General features: G+C 33.8%; 1 protein-coding gene across 8 annotated transcripts in view; it reads right to left on the reverse strand.

The window, feature by feature from the left end:
* Positions 1–1,471: 1,471 nt before the first annotated feature.
* TFEC (transcription factor EC) overlaps positions 1,472–25,568 on the reverse strand; it is a 203,492-nt gene continuing 179,395 nt past the window's right edge. For 4 of the 8 annotated variants that reach the window (XM_077114253.1, XM_077114414.1, XM_077114480.1 and 1 more), the window contains 5 exons: positions 22,866–22,974; positions 20,788–20,844; positions 16,724–16,799; positions 10,161–10,308; positions 1,474–9,260 (listed from right to left, as the gene is read on the reverse strand). In XM_077114253.1, the coding sequence (XP_076970368.1) occupies positions 8,883–9,260; positions 10,161–10,308; positions 16,724–16,799; positions 20,788–20,844; positions 22,866–22,974 (768 nt within the window). In that variant the 3' untranslated portion in view covers positions 1,474–8,882. Of the gene's footprint in view, positions 9,261–10,160; positions 10,309–16,723; positions 16,800–20,787; positions 20,845–22,865; positions 22,975–25,568 lie in introns of all 8 variants that reach the window. The other 4 variants (XM_077114646.1, XM_077114570.1, XM_077114713.1 and 1 more) reach the window with 3 other exon arrangements.

The following is a 25,568-nucleotide window of genomic DNA, read 5'->3' on the forward strand; positions in this document are numbered from 1 at the left end:
TCCATAATCTGGTAGCTATCTCGAGTTCTCTTCATTCTGAACACAAAAGATTCAAGAGATATTCCTATTCACCAATCTAAACAAATTTCAGCATTTGAAGCCTAACATTAGAGGCTTCCTGTTTTCTGTTAGATATTCTCTTTTCCTATTCCTCAAGCTGCCCACTTCACCCCTGCTATAAGCTTCCCTTACTATTTATCTCCACTGAGGACTTGTTTCCATTTCTATGGCTTCTCTGAGTGAGTGCTAGATCTCTCCTGTTTCCCCATCAATTTAATTCCTAATCTAGGGCTTTCTTGAACAGTATGTCTCTCATAGATTTTTCTCTTTATAGAGATTTCCCTTTGTTCAACTGTGTAAAACCACTGCGCTTGATGTGAGCCCTTGTTCACATATTGCTTTGAATTCTCTGGTTATTTCACATATTTAATGTTCTGATTTTCTATTTAGATTATTATGTGCTCCAAGAACAGGTTTATCTTTTATATCCCCTTTGGTTACAACCATTGTTCCTTGGGGGATGCTTATGAAATGTGCAGAATGTGAATACACACATGGATGAACTCTAGAAAGAGAGGTATCTCTATATGCAAAATTTGATATATTTTCCTTTCTGGAATGCGCATTTTAGATAACCCAAAAGAAAACACCAGATGCTTATTTCACTGCCATTGCAAGAATTAACTGCAAGATGGAAAGTCAGGGCGGTGCAATGGTGGCTCAGTGACAAATTTCTTGCTTGCCATGCCAGAGACCCAGGTTCATTTCCCGGTGCTTGCCTATTTGCAAAAAAAAAAAAAAAAAAAAAAAAAAAAAAGATGGGAAGGCATTTCAATGAATGGTGACAGCCATGAGTGGACTTTAGTCCATTACCTGAAGAATTTGACACTTGTATACTTCCATTACTTGCAATTGACCATTATTTAATCATTTATTAATGAAATACCATGTTAGGACACTGTGTTAAGCAATATGGGATTCATTTTTGGTTCCAATGCCCATCTGCCTAATGTGAAAGTAATCTGTGCATGGTGTCCCTTTGCCAAGGGCTTCTATAACAAATGCTACAAACTGATCAGCTTAAACAACAGGAACTTGTTGTCTCACGGTTTTGTAGGCTAGAAGTTCAAAAATCAAGACTCGACAGGCCAGGAAGAATGTAACCAGACATATTGGCTTAAGGCCCACCCTAATTCAATTTGGTCTCATCTCAATAGGATCATTAAAGACCCTATTTACAAATAAGTTTACATCCACAAGACCAGAGTGCAGGATTTGAACTTATTTTTATAGGGGACATGATTCAATCTCCAACACATGATTTTGAAATCAGCAGAACAAGGGTAGACTTTAAGTACCAGCTTCCTGGTCTAGCCAGCAAGTACTATGATAATGACAACTGTTGACTAGAAAGCCCTAAAAGTAGGAAAATCATGAAAAAGCCTTATTAGATCCAAGAAAAAAAAGGCCAAACTAGGATGGGAGTTGTAAGAACTGACCATTTTTAATGAGTTGGGGTCCTGTGTAGAAAAGGTAACCACGTACATCTCACATCTACATTTTAAATTTACCAAGGAATAAATAGAAATTTAATGGCAGAATGAATAAAGTTTCAATACCTCCACTTCCAGGAACTGTCCTTAGGAATACTGGAATGAATTTCATTCAATTGCATACTGCTTCGAACACTGTTAGGATAGTGTAAAGTCTTGAAGGACTTAGAAACACACTTGTCCCATATAATTATATGAAATATGTATTTTTGAAGAGCTAGCCATTTTACTCAAACAATATTTTTTCCACACATACACACAGCATCATCTTTCACTTGTATAAGCAAATAAATTATAATCTAGACTATAATATCTTTTGCAGCAATTTAATTTTTTTCCGAACATAGCTCTTATTCTATTATAATGCTTGAATGATTCACATGCAATGTTTCCAATTCACTTTTCCTGGCTTGTGAAACTTTTTAACGAAATGTTAGCATTTGCAGGCACCAGATGTTTTGACATAAAGAGAAACAATATGTAAATTTTAATCCATGCTGGGAACAATGGCCTGCAGGCACCTTTTTCTTATTACATGAATCATATACTTAACCACACTGTCGTCGATCCTATCAAAATCATCACCATCTAGAATGTTGTACTCTTGTCTTATGGTTGCCAATTAATGAAACTGATATATATTTCACATGATGGGTATCCATAACTTAACCAATATGCCTTATTGTATTTTACCACTTCACCACCATACAGCTAGAACTCTGCAGGTGATTTTAGTAATGATAATAAGAGCATAAAAATAACATTTTAGGTGGCTTTAATCTTCCTTTTGCAATCAATAAAAGCAATGCTTACATCATATCTAAATGGTTTATAACTGTTACTATTCATTTATTTTAATGAAAACTATTAAAACTTCATCTTTTCAATCTGGGTCAGATCAGAATGCAGTTGTGTGTGTGTGTGTGAGTGCATGTGTGCATGTGTGTATTATGTGTTTGTGCATGTGTATTTCTAGTAAATGAAATTTGAAGATAGCGTCAAAATTTGTTTGAATCTATGTGCCAACAAAGAATAGCATATTTTCAGGTACAGAGTCCTTCCTAACAAAGATTAAAAAAAACTGTTTTATAAGTACTCACATATATACACTTTTATACCCAAATACCCCACACATATACACAAATAAACAATGAATATAAACACCCATTGTCATCTATCTTTTACAGCTATATATTGTCAAAAAATTATACTTACTTATTTTACCTGTGTTAGAATGGCATTCCTTTCTACATATTATTTTCTATATTAATCAGGCTTTTGGGCATTAATAATCCTTAAAACCAACATTCATGTTGTATTTCTTTTTTAAAAAGCCTTAAACCTATATTTAAATATAGAATATCACTCCTTATAGTTAAGTTGGAGCAGCCTCTTTTGTCATTTTTGAAGCATGTATGTATGGGAAAAATTCATAAACCTGGTATTAAATTTTAAAAGTCTTAACAAAACTGAAACCCTTATTAGTTTCATTACCAAGGGATAAGTCCAGTCAATACCAATTAGCAGTTTTTAAATGTTTTACATATTAAAATACAGTATGCTGTTTATCCTAGATTGTCTAGGGACCATCTAATATATTAACAAGGTTTTAAAGAGTTTCTTAGTGATTTCTCTCCCACCATTATGCCTACTAGCAATTTTGCTGCATCCTAATAAACAATTTTCCATTAATCAAAGCCACAATAGTATGGAGAAGCAGATGGCAGGAAAACATACTTAAGAATGAAACAATTATTTTCATTAACAGGGAAATATTGGATCATAGTTTTCAACATGGCCCATGTAGTGAGCAGTTGTCAGTTGTGAAGTGTTGTGGATGTTAAGTATCCCTTCAGATAATTGACTTACTTTCTGCATTTTCCAGTGCAATCTATACGCAAAGGTAGAACAACAATTATATTAAGGCAATTTAATAATTATATTCTTTCATTTAATATATGCCAAGAAAATACTGGTACATTTTTAAAAAGTATTGGTACAAAGATTCATGTATATGTAAAGTACACCAATGTTCTTCATTTTCTTAGAAAATAAGACACATTACCTTATTAAAAATGAAAAATAGCAATAATCACAAATTCTACAGTCTTATTACCCTAACAATGTTTTCTCAATCTAACCAATGTTAGAGTAAAATTATAGGAATGCTATTTCAGCTATTCATATATATAACCCTATTAAAGTCAAAGATATTTAACTACATTGTTATTAAGATTAAATTGCTGAATTAATTTTAGCCTTGTAAGCCATAAGCAATTGCAATGCTGTTGGATAAGGTTCTTGAATTTATTTAGCTTTTAAATATGTAACTACCTGATTATAAATAATTTTTTTTTTGTGAAATAATAGCCTGCCCTTTCTTTTGGATGTTTTCTATTAAGTACACTATGTATGACCCCCAGCTTGAAAAACTGGAAAAAAATAAAGTCAAAAATACAAAATTTTAGAAATAAAATGGCAGTGCAGGAATGGGAGAGGTAATGGTTTGCAGACACATGTCTTTCACTTTATTCTTGAAGACTGTTGAATAAATGTAGGAAAAATATTTTACAAAAGATTTCATCAGCAGAAAACAAACAGAAATCATTTAGATATGCAGAAATGTGCACATAAATCCCTTTGCCAAAAGAAGATTAAAAATTCCCTTTTATGTATAAAGCAGCAGACAGTGGTCTTTTATTGCTAAATTGGTTTAATCCAAAGGGAGATTTTCTTTTTAATCAAAATAGCTGTTTTCTAGTAACTTGCTACATGCTAAAGTTCTCTACGAAACTCACAGGAAAAATGCAGTACAAAAAAATTTTATGAAAAACTGCTTTTCTCAATTTTAAAATAATTTCTACATTTTCAATTTAAAAGATCATGGAAAAGCAAAAACACTAGTATATGAAAAATCGTGATCACAGGAGGGTCATATGACACCTTAGATCAGCAACACTCCAAATGTGTTTAGTATTTATAAAGTAAATGTAATGAGATCTGTATATACGTAACTCACACTAACTCAAGCTGACATTTTATACTTATCAAAGGGAAATATTATTCAACACGCAGGGGCAATGGAGGGGCAAATGATGTAATTCCATGAAGCATATATAGATTGTGCCATTATCAATATCAAAGCAAAATTCAATCCTTCAGGGTGTTTTCAAGCAACCCAGATGGTTGATCTCGTGCTGATAACACAGCGAAATGATTAATAGATTCCAGTTTTCATCGATATCTTACATATCATAACAGCAGTAAATATTAGCCTAGAGATATTATAAAAACATTGGAACACTTGGTTATGCCAATTACTTATTAAAATATTAAAATACCACAATGGTGGAGCAAAAAAAAGTATTTTCAGGATATCTTGAAGTATAAGAAAATACCAACCTGACTCCATCTACGAAAACACAGTAAAAACATTTTATTTTTTTTTAACTATAAAATCAAACTTCCTTCCTGACACTAAGGTACATAAGCACACCAAATCAAGACACTTATTGTACCTAAATTTATTTTTTAAGTGGAAGCTGTTAAATACTCTATTTACAGCCATAAGAGTAAAAAAAGAATTGAGTTTAAAAAAAGAGGAAAAAGGCCACTTTTCAATGTCTCCAGCTCATCTGAGTATTTGTTATTTAGAGCTTCTTTACCTACACAGATATCACATCTAGTCATGGATATCATATCTGTAAACTGAGGAAATGTGGTCTGTACATATATTCTCCCAATGACATGGGAAAATTTAGAGAAGAAAGGACACTAAAAATTATTTTAAAAGCTGTGCATGTTCATAGGAGGGTTTCATTATTTTACAATAACTGGGAGTTAGAGAATGCTAATATCCACTAAATTTTCCCACTAAAAAGGGTTAACATTTTATAAAAAAAATAGAGAAAAAATATTGGATAAGGTTTCATCTTGAAGAAAATAGTTAGAAATAATAAAAATAAAATAATCTTATTTTACACAAAGTATTATTGAAAATATGAATTAATAATTCATTGACTGTACAAATCTTAATTGTGTATTAATGGTCCTGAGATAGCTGATGTCTTTTTTGTGACAAAATTGTTTGATAAAGAATATGCCATCTTTTATTATTATGAGAAGTCTCATTCTTGTAAGATCTTCTAGACTTTCATCAATTTTCTCAGGGGTGTCTCTTGATTCTCATATCTACGTATGAATTATCTTTGAATTTATATTATTTCTCTTTGAACTTTAGTTGCAACATCTAAAAGTGTTACTGTGGAATATTTACAACAGCCAATAACTACAAAAAACTGCATTATAGGTTTGTAACAGGAGAGGCATAATTGCTAATGTTGAGTTGGAATTTTAAAAGGGATTACTTTTATAAGTGAGCACATTTCTTAGTGAATAACTGAGTGTTTGGTAAATTTTCACTTTCCTATGCAATCTTATCAGTATTGGAATTGGGATAATAATATTCAGATAACTAGGATTCCCTCCCCTAACACTACATATGCATTAACAGTCCAGATATCTCAATAGCTACATAGCAGCCTATCCAAGTAACAAATCTGATGCAGAAATTCTTCAACTGGGACCCAAGGAGGCAGTTCAGGAGGTCCCTGAAACCACTTAATGCATGTAATTTTCTTGTCCATGCATGCAATTCTGTATTTTTCCAGGGAGAGGGTCTATAACTTTCATTAGGTTCTCAAGGGATTCATATCCTAAAAGTAAAAACTACTAATTACTTTTTAAATCTATTTCAATTGATTGTGATACAGTACAAGTCAACTGTCTTTGAAATTCCATTACCTGTTTTACAATCCCTAATAGGGATTGTAACCTGCAAGTTACAGCAAATATTAGTGCCCTTTCCTGATCCCTCTACTGTCTTTGGGTCTAGCACTTACATTCACTGAAATAATGAAAAATAATGCCAGTGCTGGGTACTAAAACATAGAGTGGAAAATGATGAGGCAGCAATGACATAATTAGAGTAAGTCTTCTCAGAATATAAAGATATGAGAATAATGGATAAAATGGGAAGATAAATCAGCCTTTTTCTAAAACGGTGTGTTTTCATGGACCCCAAAATTTATTCCTTCTTTATATTTTGTAATATTAAATTAAATTATCAACTCAAATAATAAAATGAATGTTGTCATAAGCTAAAAGTAAATACATAATGTCCTTTTGAAAATTATCAAGGGTGTGTATCATTGTTCACATGGTGTATTTCAAAGGATTTTATCTATCTAGTTTTTATGATGCATCCTAGAGACTAAGGATATTTTCTTATGTCAAATAATGAAAATTATTTTAATTATCCAAAATCTAAGGTAATGATATAGGCTGGATTTGAGTTCATCATTATACTGTAAGGATGTGGTATGAAATTTCCCATTTCATCAGCATCAGCGTCTCAAATTTTGCTTTAAACGTGCTATTTCCCTTGTGAGCAGTACCTATAACATCCTTTCAAAAATGCATCCAATGTTCAATATGTATGAAAAATCATACCTTGGTCATCTCACCTAATAAAAAACTCTATTTTCTGCTACATGATATCACCCTAGTTTTCAAGGGCCTCCACAATCTGTTGCCAATATTATTTTCCAGAACTCCCGAAGAGGTGTCTTCTCACGTTGCCAGATCTTTCTAATGAATGTCCCATCATAAAGATGTCCTTCTCCCCAGTGTATTCTCACTTTTATCATTTGGTTTGTATTATTTCCCTTGTATGCCCTTCCTTTCCCCTAATTTATGCCTTTAAAAGAGAGCTTAAATTCTGTTGTTCCTTTGGAGACTTCTGTGACATTTCAACATTTATCCATCTTCATTTTCACTGAACTTCTGTATTAACAGCTTATGCTGCACCATTTTGACCATAATTCTGCATGTCCTCTATCTTTCATTGTTGTTTCACATGTAGTCTTGTTAACTTCCTGAGAAGGATGACCATGTCTTGCCTATCTGTTCTACATTTTCACAGGACCCACTGAGCAGTCACTCCATAAATACTCATTGATCAGATGATCAGTCTTGGAGGTCCAGAACACAATAATGAGCTTGGCAACTCAATTTCCAAACCTGAAACAAGCTCAGGAGATAAAACATCTTAGAAATAAATGTAAATAGTAGCTGCTAACAAAGTAAACACAGGATCATGGGGTATTGAAATACTTACGGAGACAGAACTTTATCCTCTACGCAGAGATGACTGCAATAATAAATGGTCCCTGTTTTACTAATTATTTGAAGTTGACAATCCAATTTCTGATATTTTGTCCATTTGGATCAAAATTGTACCCATCGTTCTCAACAACTATTATTTTATATTCAGTATTGGGCACAGTGATGAATTTTAAATAGCTGACAAACTGCCCTAGTGGAAGGAGTTTACATATTTCATTTATTAAAGTTGATTATCTAGCATCCCTTTCCAATGAAGAAAAGAGGATTTTTGAATGTGCTTTTTGATAATGATTAGAAAATCAGAAGAATTAAGGGAAAAGAAAGTGTATAGTACCTGGATTGTCTACAGGTGTGTGGCTATATAGGTATGTGAAGGGATAGCATCTTAGCCCATATTTTCTTAAGTATGATTAACAGGAGCAAACTATTCATTTGTTCCTTCCTTGTTTTCTTTTTTTGATAATAGCCATGGTTGCTTTTAGAATCAGTATAATCAATTTGATTAAAGAAATTTGGATCTAATTTTAGTGACCAATATTTCAATAAATTTTCTGTGTTTTATTATAAAAAATTCTAATGTTTATTGTAGATTCAATTTCAATTACAAGTCACAAATAATCTATTTTATAATCATCTCCCAATCAGGCTTGAACCTTAGACATGTCCACCAGACAGTGGAGAAAGTTAATGAACCACCAGATTTGTAAATGTTGATTCTTGAAAATTAACGTGGTATGCTTTGGATAGGAAGGAGAAGGAAGTGACAGCTAAAGGAAGGACTGTGCATTTCAGTAGATTTATTCCTCATAGTTTGTTAGTCCAGGAGCACATCACCAAGTCACTACTTTCAAAACATCAGTAGAGAGCTATTTTGTATGTTGTACTTCTTTCCAGGAAAACAAAATTTAAGTAGATATGGACTCTAATTAAACAGGAAAACCTCTTTGTTGGCACTCAATAATTCTTCGACTCCATGTTCCTTCTTCCTGAGAATTCATCTGTTGCTTCTAATCAATGAGTTTTTCATGAACAACATATTCCCTTAGAAGAATTAAGCCAAAGCAATATATCAAACACAGGACATAATTGCATAGCACCAGCATAGAATTGCTTTCCAGTTGATGAATTGAGCCTGTGCAGTTTTTATAATTCATCACCATCATCTGAGCTAAAACTACTTCTCCTACTGCTCTCTTTGGAAACTGCAGGAGAAGTGGCAGATAGTAGAGGGTCTGTTCCAAACGGAGATATTGTGTCACTCAGTAACATGTCATCCAATCTTTGTTCCTCTTGCAAAGCAGCACTAAATGATAAATCTGTGAAGTGTGACAAAGGATCAGAGAAGGCCATAGCTTGATCACAGAGTTTAGGGCTTAGCCCCTGAGACAGAGTGTGTTGTTGGCAAAAATCTACTGAATTCTCAGGGTGGGTCTGTTGTTTGGTGACCTGAGCACCTAAATCAATGGTGCCAAGTGAAGGCAGGGTTGGAAGACGATGTGCACGAGCCTGTATTTCTAGTTCCTGCAATTGCAAACAAGAATAATTAAATAATGACTTTGAAAGTGTAATTAACTCTAGAGAATAAACCAGAAATAAGGCCAAAATAGTAAAAAGCATTCAAATATGAAGACTAATATGAACTATGAATATTCTTTGCAAATAATGGACACTGCTACATTTCTAATACCTACAAAACAACCCTGAGAAAAAAATATTTATTTTTTTTAAAGAATGCTCCTCCATTGTTCTCAGAAGGAAAACATAACATAAAATGGTGGCATGGTGACTCAGCCTACAACACAGCCATTTGAAGATGGTGGGGGAAGCTTCCATTCATTCTTCCTGAGAAATTTCTCACCATAATTCAGGACTACTCATCAAAAGATGGTAAGTGCTTTATCTGGCAATAAGCATGCTCACATTAGGGGGAAAAGACCTTGAGACTTATGAAATCCATATTTTGATATTTTGTGTCACATGAACAGATGAGGAGCAATTTAATATAATCTGGCACAATACGCCTTGAGGCAATGAATTCCAAAGCAATATCATTAAAGAAATAAAAGGGGAGGGGAGAATTTAGTGTCCGATATTATCTTGAGAAACAAATGTTCTGTTTAGCAGTATTTTGTGCCTGTGATGATGTGGTGTGGATTTATGAAATGATTTCTACTTTTTGCATTTTGTAACTAGCTGTAATTCATTACATTTTAGAAAGTCCTCTTGATCTCAGATTTCTAATCAAAACCTAATAGAAACAACCCAATTCGTGAACATGTAAAAGGCAATGAAAATTTTCCTTCAGAAGGAAAAATAATCGTTAATAAGAAAAAAATAAATGAGACCAATGAATAAAACTGATGGGGGGGGGGGGTGAGTCGTATGTAAGCTACGTGGTTCATGGCAACATTCTTATAAAACCTGAATCCGTAGTAGAAGCCGCCTGTTAGCCTGTTCTAATTTCTTCTGTCTGTGTTCTAATTCTCGGGCTCTCTGTTGTTCTTTTTGTAGCCACTTGATGTACTCCACCGATGCTTTTAGAATGGTTCCTTTGTTCCAGCGCATATCACTGTAGAACGGAGAGATAACCTTTTCACAATTGTGCATGTCAGCAGAATTCATAAGAACTTACAAAATCTTTTACATTAATATGAAATAATGATTTACATGACTATTATTCACTCTTAGATATTATTGCTTCTGAATAGAAATTTTAATAGAATAGTTAAGAAGCCCTTATATAGTAAAATTAATCCCAGAATGAAAATAAGTGTCAAAAGAAAGTAATAAAGTGACTTTTTGTGGGAGAGCTAAATGCAATATCATGATTCTACCATTACAGTTTTTATATTTTTAGTGAAAATTGCTTTTATTATTAACTCCAAGATTAAAATCTATGTGCAGTATTTCTGCATTAATGAACTAGGAAATGTACATTACTGAGGACTTAAGCCTAAATTTTTAAAGATCATTTCAAATGTACCAATCTTTTAACCCACTTTCTAATAAGGTTGCTTTTATGCTTCCAAGAAAAAAAAATTAAAGTCCCTCCTGAGTGGTGATCTTGAGTGATTGTGGAACAAATCAGAGCTTAGCAAAATCACTTTATGCAATAGAGAAAAACTTTTGAGAATCATTTGACAAATATTTCTGCACAAAAAGCATCAATACTTAAAAAATGCTGGATATCTATTCTTTCAAGTTTTTTTTAAATTATAGATATTGTATGTTTACAGAAAAATCACACAGAAAGTACAAAATTCCCATATACCTCTTTATTTTTAACTCCTTGTTTTAGTGAGGTACATTTGCTACAAGTGATGAAATAGTATTATTCTAAATGTACTATGAACTATAGTATGGTTTACGTTAGGGTGCCCTGTTTGTGTTGTACAGTCCTATCATTGCATGTTTGTTTAATTTTTATTCTGGTATATATATATATATATATACAAGCTAAAAATTTCCCTTTTAATACATTCATATACATAATACAGTGCTGTTAATTCCATTCACAATGTTGTGCTACTATCACCACCATCCAGTTTTTACATAAAGTTAAGATGAGTACACACATGTAAACATTACTGGACAATCTTTCATGCTATAACAAAGCAAAATAGTTTTATTAAAACTTATTTTTAAGACGAGAAATGATAGATTTGGAGATATGGAATAAGCTACTGATTTTAATATGTAAAACACATCAATAATTTAATACTGTGTGGGAACTGGCAATATGTGTGGTGAATGAGGCCAAAATAATTGCTAAAAATTAATCAAAGTTGTGGCAAAAACTTGATGAATTTTCAATTTAGGGTCAAGGGATATTTTTGACATAGCATAAAGGAAGCAGGCAGGGAAATTTTTAAAAGACATTATACTGTATATGTGTATATATATTTGGTTTGAACAAATGTATGTAAAATATATTGAATTTAATAAATATTCATTAAAAAATCTGAAGTGAAAAAATAAAGCTCATGAAAGAACTGACTTTCATGTGCCACATTAGAATTTCAGGTTAATGCTATTAGTAGCAACAAATTAAAGAAGAAATGTTTTCTAGCAGCACACGGAATGGTTTATTAGGGACTGGCCAAGCCATCTTATACAAAAATAGGTCAAACCATTATCAGTGTCTGTCTCAAGTTTGAACATACTTTGTCAGTTCTCTAAGGCCATGATAGCTGTTGGTCTCATTCACTCATAGGATTCACCTGCTGGTGGGAAGCTTAGGGAGAGACAGGCTACTTTTGCCATTAAACCCAAATGGCAACTTGAACTGAAAACTGTAGTGGGCTCCTGAACTAAAACTGTATGCAGAAGCAGGAGGCTTAAGATCTCTTCCTTTGTTCCATTTCTGTCATGCTGCATTTCTGCTACAGGAAGAAAAACTTAAAGGACAGAAGATAAAAATGATGTGATAAAAATATTTTTAAAATATTAAAAAAATAAAAATGATAAGCCAACTTTGAAGTTTAATGTAGTTTATTTAGAACTAAAATAAGTGTTCACAATGGCAGTGGAGACTACATAATGGGTCTTTTTTCAATTTGCACCTGTTGTCATTTACACTACATTTTTAAAAGTTCATTCTAAGTTTGAAATAGTGGTAGGTGAAGGCGAGGGGTAAGGGGTATGGTACGTATAGTTTTTTTGTTTGTTTGTTTTTTCTATTATCGTTTTATTTCTTTTTCTGCTGTCTTTTTATTTCCTTTTCTAAATCGATGCAAATGTACTAAGAAATGATGAATATGCAACTATGTGATGATATTAAGAATTACTGATTGTATATGTAGAATGGAATGATTTCTAAATGTTTTGTTAGTTAATTTTTTTAATTAATAAAAAAAAGTTCATTCTACTTTAAAGTCCATTAATCTAGAAGTTTTCTTTTTTAAAAATTACATTTTCTAAATTTATTTAAGGGATTTCTGCCTCTCTCCCAAGAGGAATTTAAGCATCTAGATTTCAAGACATTGAGTATGACAGTTTCCCATAAACACACAGAAATAAAGGGATGGCTAAGGAAAAAGTGTTGATTCTTGCTTTTCATTTTCTGCAAAACAGCTTCCCTAAAACATCTTACAAACTTTTGGGGGTCAAAAGGTTGAACCCATTTAGGGCCAAAGCAGCTAATAAAAATATGTAAATTGGGATAAAGGTGCTTCCAGGTAAAATTTTGAAAAACGTGCAGTCTTAGGAATACAAATCCAACTTAAAAGCATTAAAAAAGAAATAAAGAAGGAAGGAATGAAAAAAAGACAGTGTTATAATATCCTAACTTTTCTTTGCTTGAATTAACATTTTGCAACTCCTGATTTGGAAATGCTTGTTAGGTCTCGCTTAACTCAGCTACCATTCTTACATAAAAGCAGGAGGAAGTTCTATGTATAGATGAACAAAACATCAATTTAGTAAAACACTTTAATTTGTAAATTAAACAGTGGGAGAATAAGAGTAATTTTTAGTGCAAACAGTATAACTCCTTCTGATGGTACATATATATATATATAGTAAACATGGCTCCCAAAAACACACATGGAGAAATAAACGTGTCTCTGATAGGCTGAAAAGGACCACTATCTCACATCTGTAGAAGCTCTTTCACTTTTTGTATTATTTTGTTGTTAGTTGTTTTGTTTGTTTATTTTTACCAGTGAAGAGATTTTTATTCCCTGGTAGTTTACTTCTCATGTAATATTCTCAACATATACCTCTCAACTACAAATGTTCTCTATGTTTTTTTCTCTTCTGATCTCCCCATTTTGACCTATGAAGAAATAGAAATTTCTGAGTGTTTTTAACACATAAAAATGGAAACTTCATATAACTCAAAAATGACTTCAAGTATTGGCTTTGATTTCCTAAGCCAACCCCAAAGTTTATTTTAATCATGAGCTGGAAAGTTCCTCAGAGGTCAACCAGTCCTATGTTCCTGCTATTTGCCCAAAAGCAAGTGGTGTTCAGATGATGTACCCTGGGTCTCCTCACTTTGTTCTGTGCTCTTTCTGAAAACCTGTGGCTTTTCTCCCTTTTCAAATGCACCTGGAAGTAAGAAATGTATTTTACATTGTAGCAGTGCACTCAATACTTAAAACTGTAACAAATGTTTCACAAAGAATTACTATGCAGTACACTCAGAAATTATCAATGCTGTTATTTCTTCATTTAAGAATGTTAGACCTGTCCCATTTGATTGATTTATGACCCACTAATAGTGTATGACACACATGCTAGTTTGAAACTGTTATGTACTCCCAAAAAGCCATATCTTTTCCTAATCCAATCTTGTTGGGGCAGAACTATTGTTTAGGGTAGAACTTTTGATCAGAATACCTCCATGGAGATATGACACACTCAATTGTGGGTGTGGCCTTTTGATTGATGGAGATGTGACTCCACCCATTCAAGGTGGATCTTGATTAGTTTACTGGAACCCTTTAAAAGGAGAGGCATTTTGGAGAAAGCACAGTTGCTTCAGAGCCCACATAGATGCAGATGTCTGGAGAAACAGAAGATACTGAGGGAGCCATTTGAACCCAGAAGCTGGAAGAGAGGAAATCTCTAGCCTGGAGAGCTAAGACATGAAACCAAGAGTGCTGCCCCAGAGTAGCTAAGTGAAGGCCCACAGATGCTTAGAGAGGAAGCCACTGGAATCAGAAGCTGGAAGCAACAGAACCAGGAACAAGGACCAGCAGATGCCAGCCATGTGCCTTCCTATGTGACAGAGAAATCCTGAATGGGAATCAGCCTTTCTTGAGTCATGGTCTCTTTTCATGGATGCCTTGGTTTGGACATTTTTATGGCCTTAGAACTGCAATCTTGTAATTTAATAAATCCCCTTTATAAAAGCCACCCATTTCTGGTATATTGTTTTCTGGCAGCTTTAGCAAACTAAAACAACAAAGAAATTGAAAAGCACTCGGCTAGATTAGTCTATAATCTGATGTTATTTTCTTATTTTTCTAAAGAACTATTTATAATCATTTTAATGGCTATGATTAGCTATTAAGCAAAACAGTGTGAAACTTGTTAAACTCAAACTTTAAATCTGGTTTGATCTTTCTTACATCAATTTTTTGTTGACATCATGATTTCCATATCATGGTAATGTCAAGTTCCCATTTTCAAAGTGAAACTTGTCTCCTTTGTATTTTATCCCCATGCTCTTTCTTGAGCATACTCATTTTCTGTGAGTTTTAGATTATCTATAGCAGCCCCTGAAAATTCAAATAAATTCAAAATAATTTTATAGAGTACATAATTATATCTGAGGCTCATGGATTCAGACACACTTCTCAGGTAAAATACATTTTTAAAGACTATCTTCTGGATTCAGCCATGGAATGCTCATCAGTGATCCCTAAGTTAGGACATTAGAATAACAGTTGTGGTCATAGCAAGCCAAGGAATAAGATACATTGAAAAAGGATCAGTATTGAGATGTCTGTAATGGGTCACCAGTCAGTGAGGTGTCTTCTCAACCTGTGTTATATGGACAGATCAATGTATAGACAAGGTCAATATCAATCTAATTAATATGTTGCAGTCAGATCCCAAATAAATGTTACCTGCCTACATATAATAAAATTAAATTTAAAAAAACTTCCTTTATGAGATCCATAAAGAACACACGCCAAAAAACTTAAGAATTGGTTCAGTGAAATTTACACAGTTATGGTCTCTTTTACATATGTTTCTGTGGTAAACTAGGGCCTGCAGGCCAAATGGGGCCCACCCCCTGCTTTTGCTAAAAAAGTTTTACTGGTGGAGAGTCATGCTCATTCATTTACATATTGTCTATTTCTGCTTTCATGCTACAATGGCAGGGTTGAATAGTTGTGACAGAGATTTATGGCCCAAAAAGATTAAAATATTTGCTATGCAATCCTTTACAGAAAAAAAAAAGTTTTCTGTTCCCTTTTCTGTAGACAATACATCAGAACTAGGAAGGAGCTTTCCAATAACTAAAGCTTCTATAAAAATATAGAGTAATAATAATCTCTCACAGAAGCTTCATAGTTTACAAAACGTTTTCATATACATTATTCTATTTTGTTTCACAAAAACCTAGCCATATTATACAATTAGAATTGTCTTCAGCTAACAGATGGAGAGTCATATGCTTTGAGACTTTAAAGGCTTAAGGGGTTATTGGCCGAGCCTAGACTAGGACCCAGCTCTTTAAGCTCACAGGCAGTGGCATTGTAGACGTCTTCGCTATCTGGTATGCTCACAAGGATTAAGGTTATATTCCCTTCTAGCAGGAATTTTTAAAACATCCAAGTGAATGACTATATTGAGGGAGAAAGGACCTTCAAATCTCACTTTTATCACTTTATCAAACATCATCATGCCTGAATAATGGATAATAGCCAGTATTGAGAGATGCCAGTTCTTGATTTGGACCATACATTTTTAAAATCAGTATTAGTCCTACAGTTTATGTTTTATATTTGGGAGAAATTTTCCGCATTCTAAATTTATACTTTGATAAACCAACTATTTCTTAGGATTTACAACTTCAATTAACTTGTTTAAATGAGTTTGTGTCTTATGGTACCAAAACCTGGTTGAAAACTGAATTATAATAATTGATTATTTGGTTGGCACCAATCAGCTTGTTTTTAAAATTCCAATTTTTACTTGTATGTGTGCAGAATTTGGAAACATCTGAAAGTATGACAATTCAATTTTCATACACATATAAATCTTGGAAGAATTGCTATAACAATCAATTAAGTAAAATTTATAACTTAAGTACAGCTCGAAAGGACAACTCTTAGTAAAAGCCTGGATGCTTAATAACTATCAACCTGGAACACATTTTTAAAAATTAGGCCAGTGATTGCTTTATCTTTGCAATAAGCCAGTAAGCTTCCTAGTCATGGGTTCTCCCCTTCCTTTCCTCCCCCCTACCCATTTTTGGGGGGTATTGAAACCAATAACACTATTATAGAAGTGATTGTTAAACTCACGGATCATTAGACTTTGGAATAAGAGTGCCAAGCTCCTTGATTCGGTAATTAATATTATACCTCCTTCTTCTTTCAACTATTAAGAAAAGAAATATCGGTGATTATTCTCATTAAAGCTCTGTTCACTTTTGGTCAGCTGTAAACTTCTTAATCATGTTCGAAAAACAGTGAGCAAAGGACATCTGTTTAGTCAAAAGATAGCACTCCTCAACTGTTAAAATAAAAAATGCAAATGTGTTTTATCTAGAAATAGAAATTGCAATATTAGAATTGTGATCATGATTCCCAAGAACAACATTTTCATCTCAAAAATACATTTTAATTCTTTGAAATGCTGTAATACTTATTCATATGGAAATATATATATATATATATATATATAGGTTGATCCTGTTTGCTTCTTATTTCCCACATGCATATTTTGTCAGTTCATGAGGATTGTAATTTCTTGAAGTCATGCACCATGTGTCACTCGTCTCATATATTCCCTCTAGGTCTAACACTATGTTTACCACTTGGTAAGTATTTGCCCCACTAGGCTGTCCTCCTAGAGAGAAAGGATCATGTCTTATTCAGTTTTGTGTCACCAGATGGCTTAACATGGAGAAGATACTAAATAAAGGTGTGTTGGCTAAATTACAAATATATTTTGCTCATTTAGAATTTTCTATATTATCTAGAATAGTAGTTTTCAAACTTTGGTGTATGTCAGACACACCTAGACGGCCTGTTAAAGTAGTATGTCGTGTCCCATACCCAGAGTCTCTGTGTTTAGTAGGTCTGGGGTGGGGTCCAAGAACTGGCATTATTCCTAATAACTTCCCAGGTGATGCTGAAGCTGTTTTTATAGGGTACATACTTTGGGAACTAGTGACATAGATTCTTATTCAAAGACTTCTCTGTTTCAATTTCGATGCACTGCTTATGATAATTTTGTGCATACAGTGAATGTTCAATAAATGTCAGATACACAAATAAGCAGAGTTCTTATATTGACCCTTATCTAAGAACATATACTATAAGCCTAATATCAAAAACCACAACATAAACTTACATTTAATATGTTTTCAATGGGTTACATGGTTCAAGTCTTCCAGGTAAATGAAGGAAGAGAACGGTTGTGAAAAAAATGTATTAAAAGAATTGGGGGGCGGGCCACAGTGGCTCAGCAGGCAAGAATGCTTGCCTGCCATGCTAGAGGACCCAGGTTTGTTTCCCGGTGCCTGCTCATGTAAAAAAAAAAAGAATTGGGGAATACTCACACAGTGCACACTTGAGAATTAAGATCTGCTACTGGAAACAAGGCATATCATAAAAGAATAACAATTATTTTGGTGAATCTATTTTACAAAGAAAATACCCTTCAGGAAAAAAATGCATTGGGCTTTCTCTCAAATTACCGTATAATTGATCCTCAAGGGAGCTTTTTCACTCTTTTCATCAATCCTTTCTTCCCTATACTCCTGATTCAAAAAACAACTAAATTATACCAGATAAAAAAAAACTGAGAAGGAAAAAAATATTAAATCTGATTGAAATACATGTTATTTTACAGTGATAATTTATTAATATTCTTAGGGTCACACATACTAACTCATATATTATAACAAGACTTTTATATGCAAGAGGAACAGCTATGTAGGGTGGTTCACAACCAATTTTATGTCAAAGTAGAGGGATTGTTTAGTCTTGTAATGTTCCTTCAAAATTCTGTTATTTCAATCCACTTTATGTAAAATATCAGAAGCTCCTACACTCACCCTTGTGAGACTGCACTCTATAAATTTTTATTTAATGGTTAACTTTAATGAAAACTTTGGTTCATCAATATTGTTCGTGCCCAGCACTAATAATTTGTAAAGCAGTCAAGTTTTGAGTAATTGATAAATTATATCTTGCCATGCGAGGTGAAGAATCAGTGGTTTCACTGTTGGCAAAGCCTGTGATATATTCATTTCATCCTGTCCTTAGATCCAGGGAAGAAAGGCCCCTGACTCCATTCTTAAGAAGACCCATTCTTGATTTACCTGGCCACACCCCTGCCCACTGGAGAGGCATCCACAGGCCAAGAGCATCACTTCTAAACCATATTTGTGGTAACTCGTCCTGGGAAATTCCTGCCAAAATGCCCTGATCCTGCTTCCAGAACCTGTGCAGATTCTTTCCCAGAGTGATCCTCTTGAGCATGGACCATGACACCAGCAGGCTCACCCTTAGACTCAAGATGTGGCCAGGGAGCAGTTGTTTGCAGCAGTGTGGACACAGCTTGGACATACTGGATGGAATAGCCACATTCATGCTTGAAGAGGCCACGTGCACTGCACTACGGAATAGGGGATACAGGGAGAGATGGAGCAGCCAACAGGCTGAAGGCTAGTATTGCTCCATTCTGACATCCCCATTCAGAACTCAGGATCTGAGAATCCTAAATTAACACCTGGCCGTTCAGTTTATTAGTAGGGTTGGGATCATACTTCATTTAGCACTTTTTAGCTTGATTTATAGCTTATAAACATTTAGACATCTGGGAAGTAGGCCTTCAATTTGTATTCTTGTTGTGATCCTCACAAATATTAGAGGTTGTCCTAGATTCATTATATTTAAAATTTATTATACTAGTTTTTTTTTCAGTGAGCAGGCACCGGGAATTGAATCCGGGCCTCCAGCATGGCAGGCAAGTATTCTGCAACTGAGCCACCGTCACATTGCCCTGTATCACATTTTTTTTTCACATGGGCAGGTGCCAGGAATCGAACCTGGGTCTCCGGCATGGCAGGCAAGAACTCTGCCTGCTGAGCCACCGCGGCCTGCCCCCTATGTTACTTTTCAACACTGATGTCCCCGAAAAGGATGATCACTCAGGAAAGGAATTTAGATAGAAAATATTTTGGTAATGGACATACTGGACACTTATGATACTCTACATTAAATTCTGTTCTTTAAGCTGCAGCCATAGAGGAAGGAATACAGGAATAAGAGTAACAGCAGGCATGAAATTAAAAGAGAGGCCCATACATGGTGTCTTGATGTATTTCTTCCTTCTTTCAACTATTAGCTCTCCTCTCTCATCTTCTACTTCTCTTATAATCTAGACTGTAGTTTATCTGCTCTGCTACTAAGGGCTATCAGAATCAGAAAACGTCCTTCTCCCCCCACTATCCAAAGGACTGTTATAAACAGGCATCATTCAGCTCTTTACTTACAGTTACACAGACAGCAGACTCATTATTCTGGCATGTAGGCAGATGCATTATCAACAGACATGGGTTTTACAGGTAAATATAGTGTCAATTTAAGCTAATCTCATGCAAGAAAATTTCAGATTTGTTGTAAGGTTTTTAAATTTTTATTTTTATTCTACTTTATTCTTTTCTCAAATTTTGATTTGCCTCCCAGAAAAAAAAGGCTTCACACCCAATTAGTTAAGCTCACTTGAAACAGTCAAGCACTTGAGATGTGACCAAGCACTCAGCTTTGTTGCTAACCTCCTTTTCTTGTCTGCATTCTTTCATCTCATGTGACCTGTTATCAGACCCAAACTGACAACCAGGAAAGCACTGGGGCCCATGTATGTCATTTTTTTTTGGAGGTGGAATTCTGCACTACACCATAAGCAATGCTTTTCAGATAATAAATTATCAGGATGGGATGAGAAGACTGACATAGAAAAATGAGAACCTGGGTTTACGTCACTTGTTATTTAAATGTTGAACATTTTCTAAAATCACTTTTATCTCTTTAAACCTTTGAGGCAATGAGTCACAACCTAGTTTAAATGTAACTGGACGCACTCAGCTCAGTCACACACAGTACATCCTTGAGAGAAGAGTGATTAAGAAGAGAAATCAAGATGTTTCTCTTCATGAAAATATACAGCTCTTGTGAGGGTTCACTCTGTTTAAATTCCCTCAAAATGGCTCAACTTGTTAAGATGTACAATGAATTGTTTTGGGCATCTGACATCAAATTACTTACGGAGTGACAAAAAGATACCAGACACTTTCACCTCCACATGTTCTCCTGCATTGATTAATTTTGTTTAGAAAAAAGGAAAACATACTCACTTAGGTTGTGATTATCCTTTTTTTGTCTCTCTTTTGCCAAAGTTCGGGTATCAGTTTCTGATCAAAAGGAAAATAATTGAAACAGTACTCAGTTCTACCTCAAAAATCCCTCCAGTCAACATAATTCAAAAATACCATGTGAAAAGACAAATTTTGTTATTCAAAAACATTTTAATAACACTTTAATACAAGTGTTTGGAAAATTATATCAGGGTACACTTAAATAAGAGACAGTAGTAATGTCTCCAGGCTCGGGCATCAATAAAATCTGTATTTGCAAACAAGGTTTGCCATTCAACAGCCATGCAATCTGCTACCTAACTTCCCTGCCTTAGTTTCCACTGTAAAAGGGGCACAAGATAAATTTTGTGATTAAAAGAGGTATAGTTCACAGTCATAGTAAACTGTTATATCACTATTGTTATAATTTTCAGAAATTTTGGGATTCAAGCAGAAATTATTTCCTCCTAAATTCTTCATAAATAAACACGCTTTTTACATTTCCAAGGTGGAACTAAAATACGCTTCACATATACACATAGCATATAAATCCACACTCTCTCCTAGGAAATGCCGCTTTCCACTGCTTAATGCAGTTGTTAGTGTTTGCGGTGCCAGTTTCCAAAATGGCCCTCGGTGAGTGTCCCCTCGTGGCACTCTTGCCCCTTACAGTTCCCTCCCACGGTGAACAGGGCAGATGCGTGAAACCAATAGGATATTGTGGAAATGACCAGTGTGCCTCCCAAAGCTAAGTCAGAAAAGACTTTTTTAGCTTCTACTTTGCATTCTCTTGGATCACCAGTTGGCATGTTGTGAAGATGCTCAGGCAAGCCTATGGAGAGTTTTACATGGTGAGGAATTAAGGCTGCTTGCCAACAAACTCTATCAACTGGCCAAATCGTTGAGTGAGCACTTGAAAGCACATCCTCAAGCTCCAGTCAAGCCTTCAGGAGACTGGGTCTCTGGCTAACAACTTGACTGCAGCCTCATGAGACTCTGAGCCAGAATAACTCAGCTAATCCACTCCTGCATTCCTGATCCACAGAGGTTATCTGAGAATAAATGTTTATTGTTTTGAGCTGCTGAGTTTTGGAGTAACCTGTTACTCACCAATAGATAATTAATACTGTGTTCTTAGAATTATCATAGCTTTTAAAATGCATTTCAATTTGTTTCTTTAAAACTATATTCATTTATTCTAGTCTGAAAAATTTGAATACATAGATAGGTTTGGCTTATTAATTAGGATCCAAGAATGGACATCCTGTGCTTACAAAAATTATTACTATTATTAACTGTGTAGAAGAGAGTGCTTGAGCTCTAAACTAAAAACTTATTATAGAGGTTGCAACTGAATTTTATTTTATTCTCTTCGTGGCAGTGACACTGCGCTCATGTTCAGGAAATCCCTACTTTGATCCTATTGTCTCTAACCAGCTGTGTGACTTAAGGAAAAATCATTTCTCTGACTCTTTATTTCTTCATCTTCTTTGAAGGACTTTAACTAAGTCCCTATAATTCCTTTGAGTTGTAACAATTTTTAAAAAATGAACTGTTGGAAATTGAGGATTTTCCCCACTTAAGGTAGTTAAATGCAAATCTATCATGAAAACCACATAAAACTAAAAAGGGAAAGATGATATTAAGCATTTATTTTACATCAATTCTGCATACAAAAAATAGACTAATTTCCCCGATTTAGTCTATTGTTTTGAAGCCATGTTAATAAAGTGGATCTATTCAATATCAAAATGGACATATATTAAGTGAAGAACTCAGTCATAAAGTCATATATGAATGGATAGCAACTATATATGTACATATATATATATATATATATATATATATATATATATATATATATATATATATATTTGCCCAATTCCTAAAATAATGAATCAATTCACTTAAATCATAAGTCGTATTAACTTACTGTTTGGTTATCATAGAAAAAAGATTGATTTACTTTCTAAATGTCTCTCATTTTAATCAAATATTTTGATAATATATAAACCATCTTGTTTAGCTTATGTAGTTGATATAAATAAAAAAGGGTCAAACTATAAAAGCAACATTACCTGTAATTTCTCTTTTCATTGGCAGACTACAGGAATCACTTGTAAGTCCCATATTAACTGGCGAAATCCCCTGGTCACCACTATACACATCCAAAATACTTCCAGATAACTTTGGTAGGAAAGGGAAAAAAAGATCATCAATCAAGCTTCTGTACACATTGATATATTTATTTGTATATGCTAAATTTTCTATTTTAAGTGTTCCACTTTTTTTAATATAAAGCATTTTAATATTAAACAAGAAATGAGTATGTACTGACTATTTTTAAGTACATTATGGAATGTGAGTCAATAAGATATATTAAATAGAACAATTTGTACTTAAGCAAAAAGAGAAATCGGGTCCCTCATGAAGGAAAATTATGATTAATATTAATAAAGTTAAAGAGGTTTGATCTGATATATGGCCTGGTTATAAGTAAGTAGAATTAAAGGTATCATTTTGGAAAAAATCAATATGTACTTTAGCAAAGCTAGGAAATTCAGTGCATACCACAAATTATATATAATGGTTGAACATTTTGGAAGTCTTTTTAATACTATCACTGCTACCAGCAACTCACAGTCAAGAGGTATTTTACACAGTTAATTAAATGAGAAACTTTCTTTCCAGGAAGGCATACTTTTTCTCATTGCACTTAATGCTCTAGATTATTATAAATATCCAAGCTGGTAACCAAAAGTAGTCTAAAACTACTTTTGCCTCTAGTGGATAGTGGGAACATCCAATTATAGCAGCACTGAAATTCTTAAATTGCTTCATGGGAATAATTTTTCAGAAAGCTAACATGCTTTATACACAATTCCAAATTATATCAGCTCATTATTTAAAATGCAGTTATTGATTTGATCACCCCCACAGAACAAATACAAATAAATTGATAATTCATATTAATAGTCAATATCCCAGAACAAGCCACATTTTAAAATGTAGATTTGAAGAATTTAAACCATTTCCACTCTAAGTATCTTATTCCATTTCTGGGCAATAAACCAAGAACTGAATAAGTAGCAACTTCTTTTTCTGCTCAAGAACTAGGAAGAATACATGTAAACAAAATTATAACCAGATTATTATAGAAAATCTAACACTACACTCCCACGTCATGTGAAACTAATTCAAAGTGAGGGGGCTTTTTTTATATTTGTATAGTCAGACTGAAAATAAATGTAAAGAAATATATATTATGACCTACATTACCTTCTTACATAAGAATCCATGAAATTATAGATTCTTTAAATAAACAGTGGAAACTGCCGATGTATCATTTTAGGTGTATGTCAATTAGAATATTATAGATTGCATATTGTATTCTGACATATTTCCATATATTCGTTCTTCTTTTTATTACTCTTTCATTAACCCCTCACCTTTCGTTTATATAAACTCATTGTCTCAAATGCATTTTTACTCTGCGGCTCTTGAAAAGGCGCTACTTAAGCCAGACACTTATTCCTTTTTAATTCCATCATCTACAAAACAGGGGCAAAGTGGATCTAACTTGGAAGATGATGTGTGTTAGTATCAGAAAAGCACAATAAGGGAGAAATTTTTATTTAAAACACTAACAAACCAGATATTTCTCCCAGCGTATGAGTCATTTTGCGGTTTTTTTTTTAAAAGAAAAGTTTACGAGATAATTGTGAAGACTTTTGGTTATGATCTGAGGCATCACTAATCTGAATTGTGCATTTCCATTGGGCCTGTAAGAAGCTTAATGGATGTGCTAACAAAAAAGAGTGTTGAGTAAGGGGGAGTTTTTCCTCTGAAGAGCTTGAATTCAGATGGATTTCAGTGCAGAAGTGGAAAATCGCAGAAATTTTAAAGAAGAAAAGGAACCATATTACATACACACTGCAGCAATAATGTGATAGGTTCCTAACTATAGCACTTTATTTGATTCACATTATCTGCCCAGACTGTACCCAATGTGTTATTCCTTAAGGATGGGGCTTTATAAATCTAACACTGCCTAACTATAACTATATTACATCTTCTTCTGACCTTGGTTATTGTGTAATTTATGCTCTAAAGCTCAATGATTAATAGCCTACTTAATTTTATGCTGTAAGTATTCCTCTATTTCATGTAAATGGCTAATCACTTTTTAAATATCATTAGATGACTGGTTTCATTTTCAAAGTATATAATACACCTCATGTAATTTAAAGTGCCTTTTCTCCATTCAAAGATCTAAGAGTAAAACGTTAGCAAAAATTTAAAGATTGCATACACATCTGAAAGCAAAAATACATCTATTTGTCAAAGTGTTTTATTTAGGTAACTAAGATTTAAGCTTTTGTTTTATTTTCTAGAGTAGCAGGTAACTGGAGAGACATTTATGGAAAAAATGTTTATTATTTTGATTTAAAAACAGATTTCTTTTTCAGTAAACAAAACCACTGATGTGACAATATAGGGACATAGTATTAACAGTAACAACAACTTCTCAACTTTTGAAGGCATGTGATTGAGGATTCATCATAAAATCTTTTGGACAACCTATAGCATCATCCTCTATAGGATAGTACTTTTCTCTGACAATAAAAGTGAAGTATTGATGCAATTAAATGCTTTGGGCTGAGAAGTGATTGGCAGTGGTTCCATGGTATGTGGGTTCTCCACCCTAGAGTTTATTCACATCTCCACTGAGGAGAGGAAGACTGAACTGGTCAGGGGTCTGATCTTCCCACAAGCACACT

This window comes from Tamandua tetradactyla, chromosome 1 (genome assembly GCF_023851605.1).
Source record: "Tamandua tetradactyla isolate mTamTet1 chromosome 1, mTamTet1.pri, whole genome shotgun sequence".
Taxonomy (NCBI): domain Eukaryota; kingdom Metazoa; phylum Chordata; class Mammalia; order Pilosa; family Myrmecophagidae; genus Tamandua; species Tamandua tetradactyla.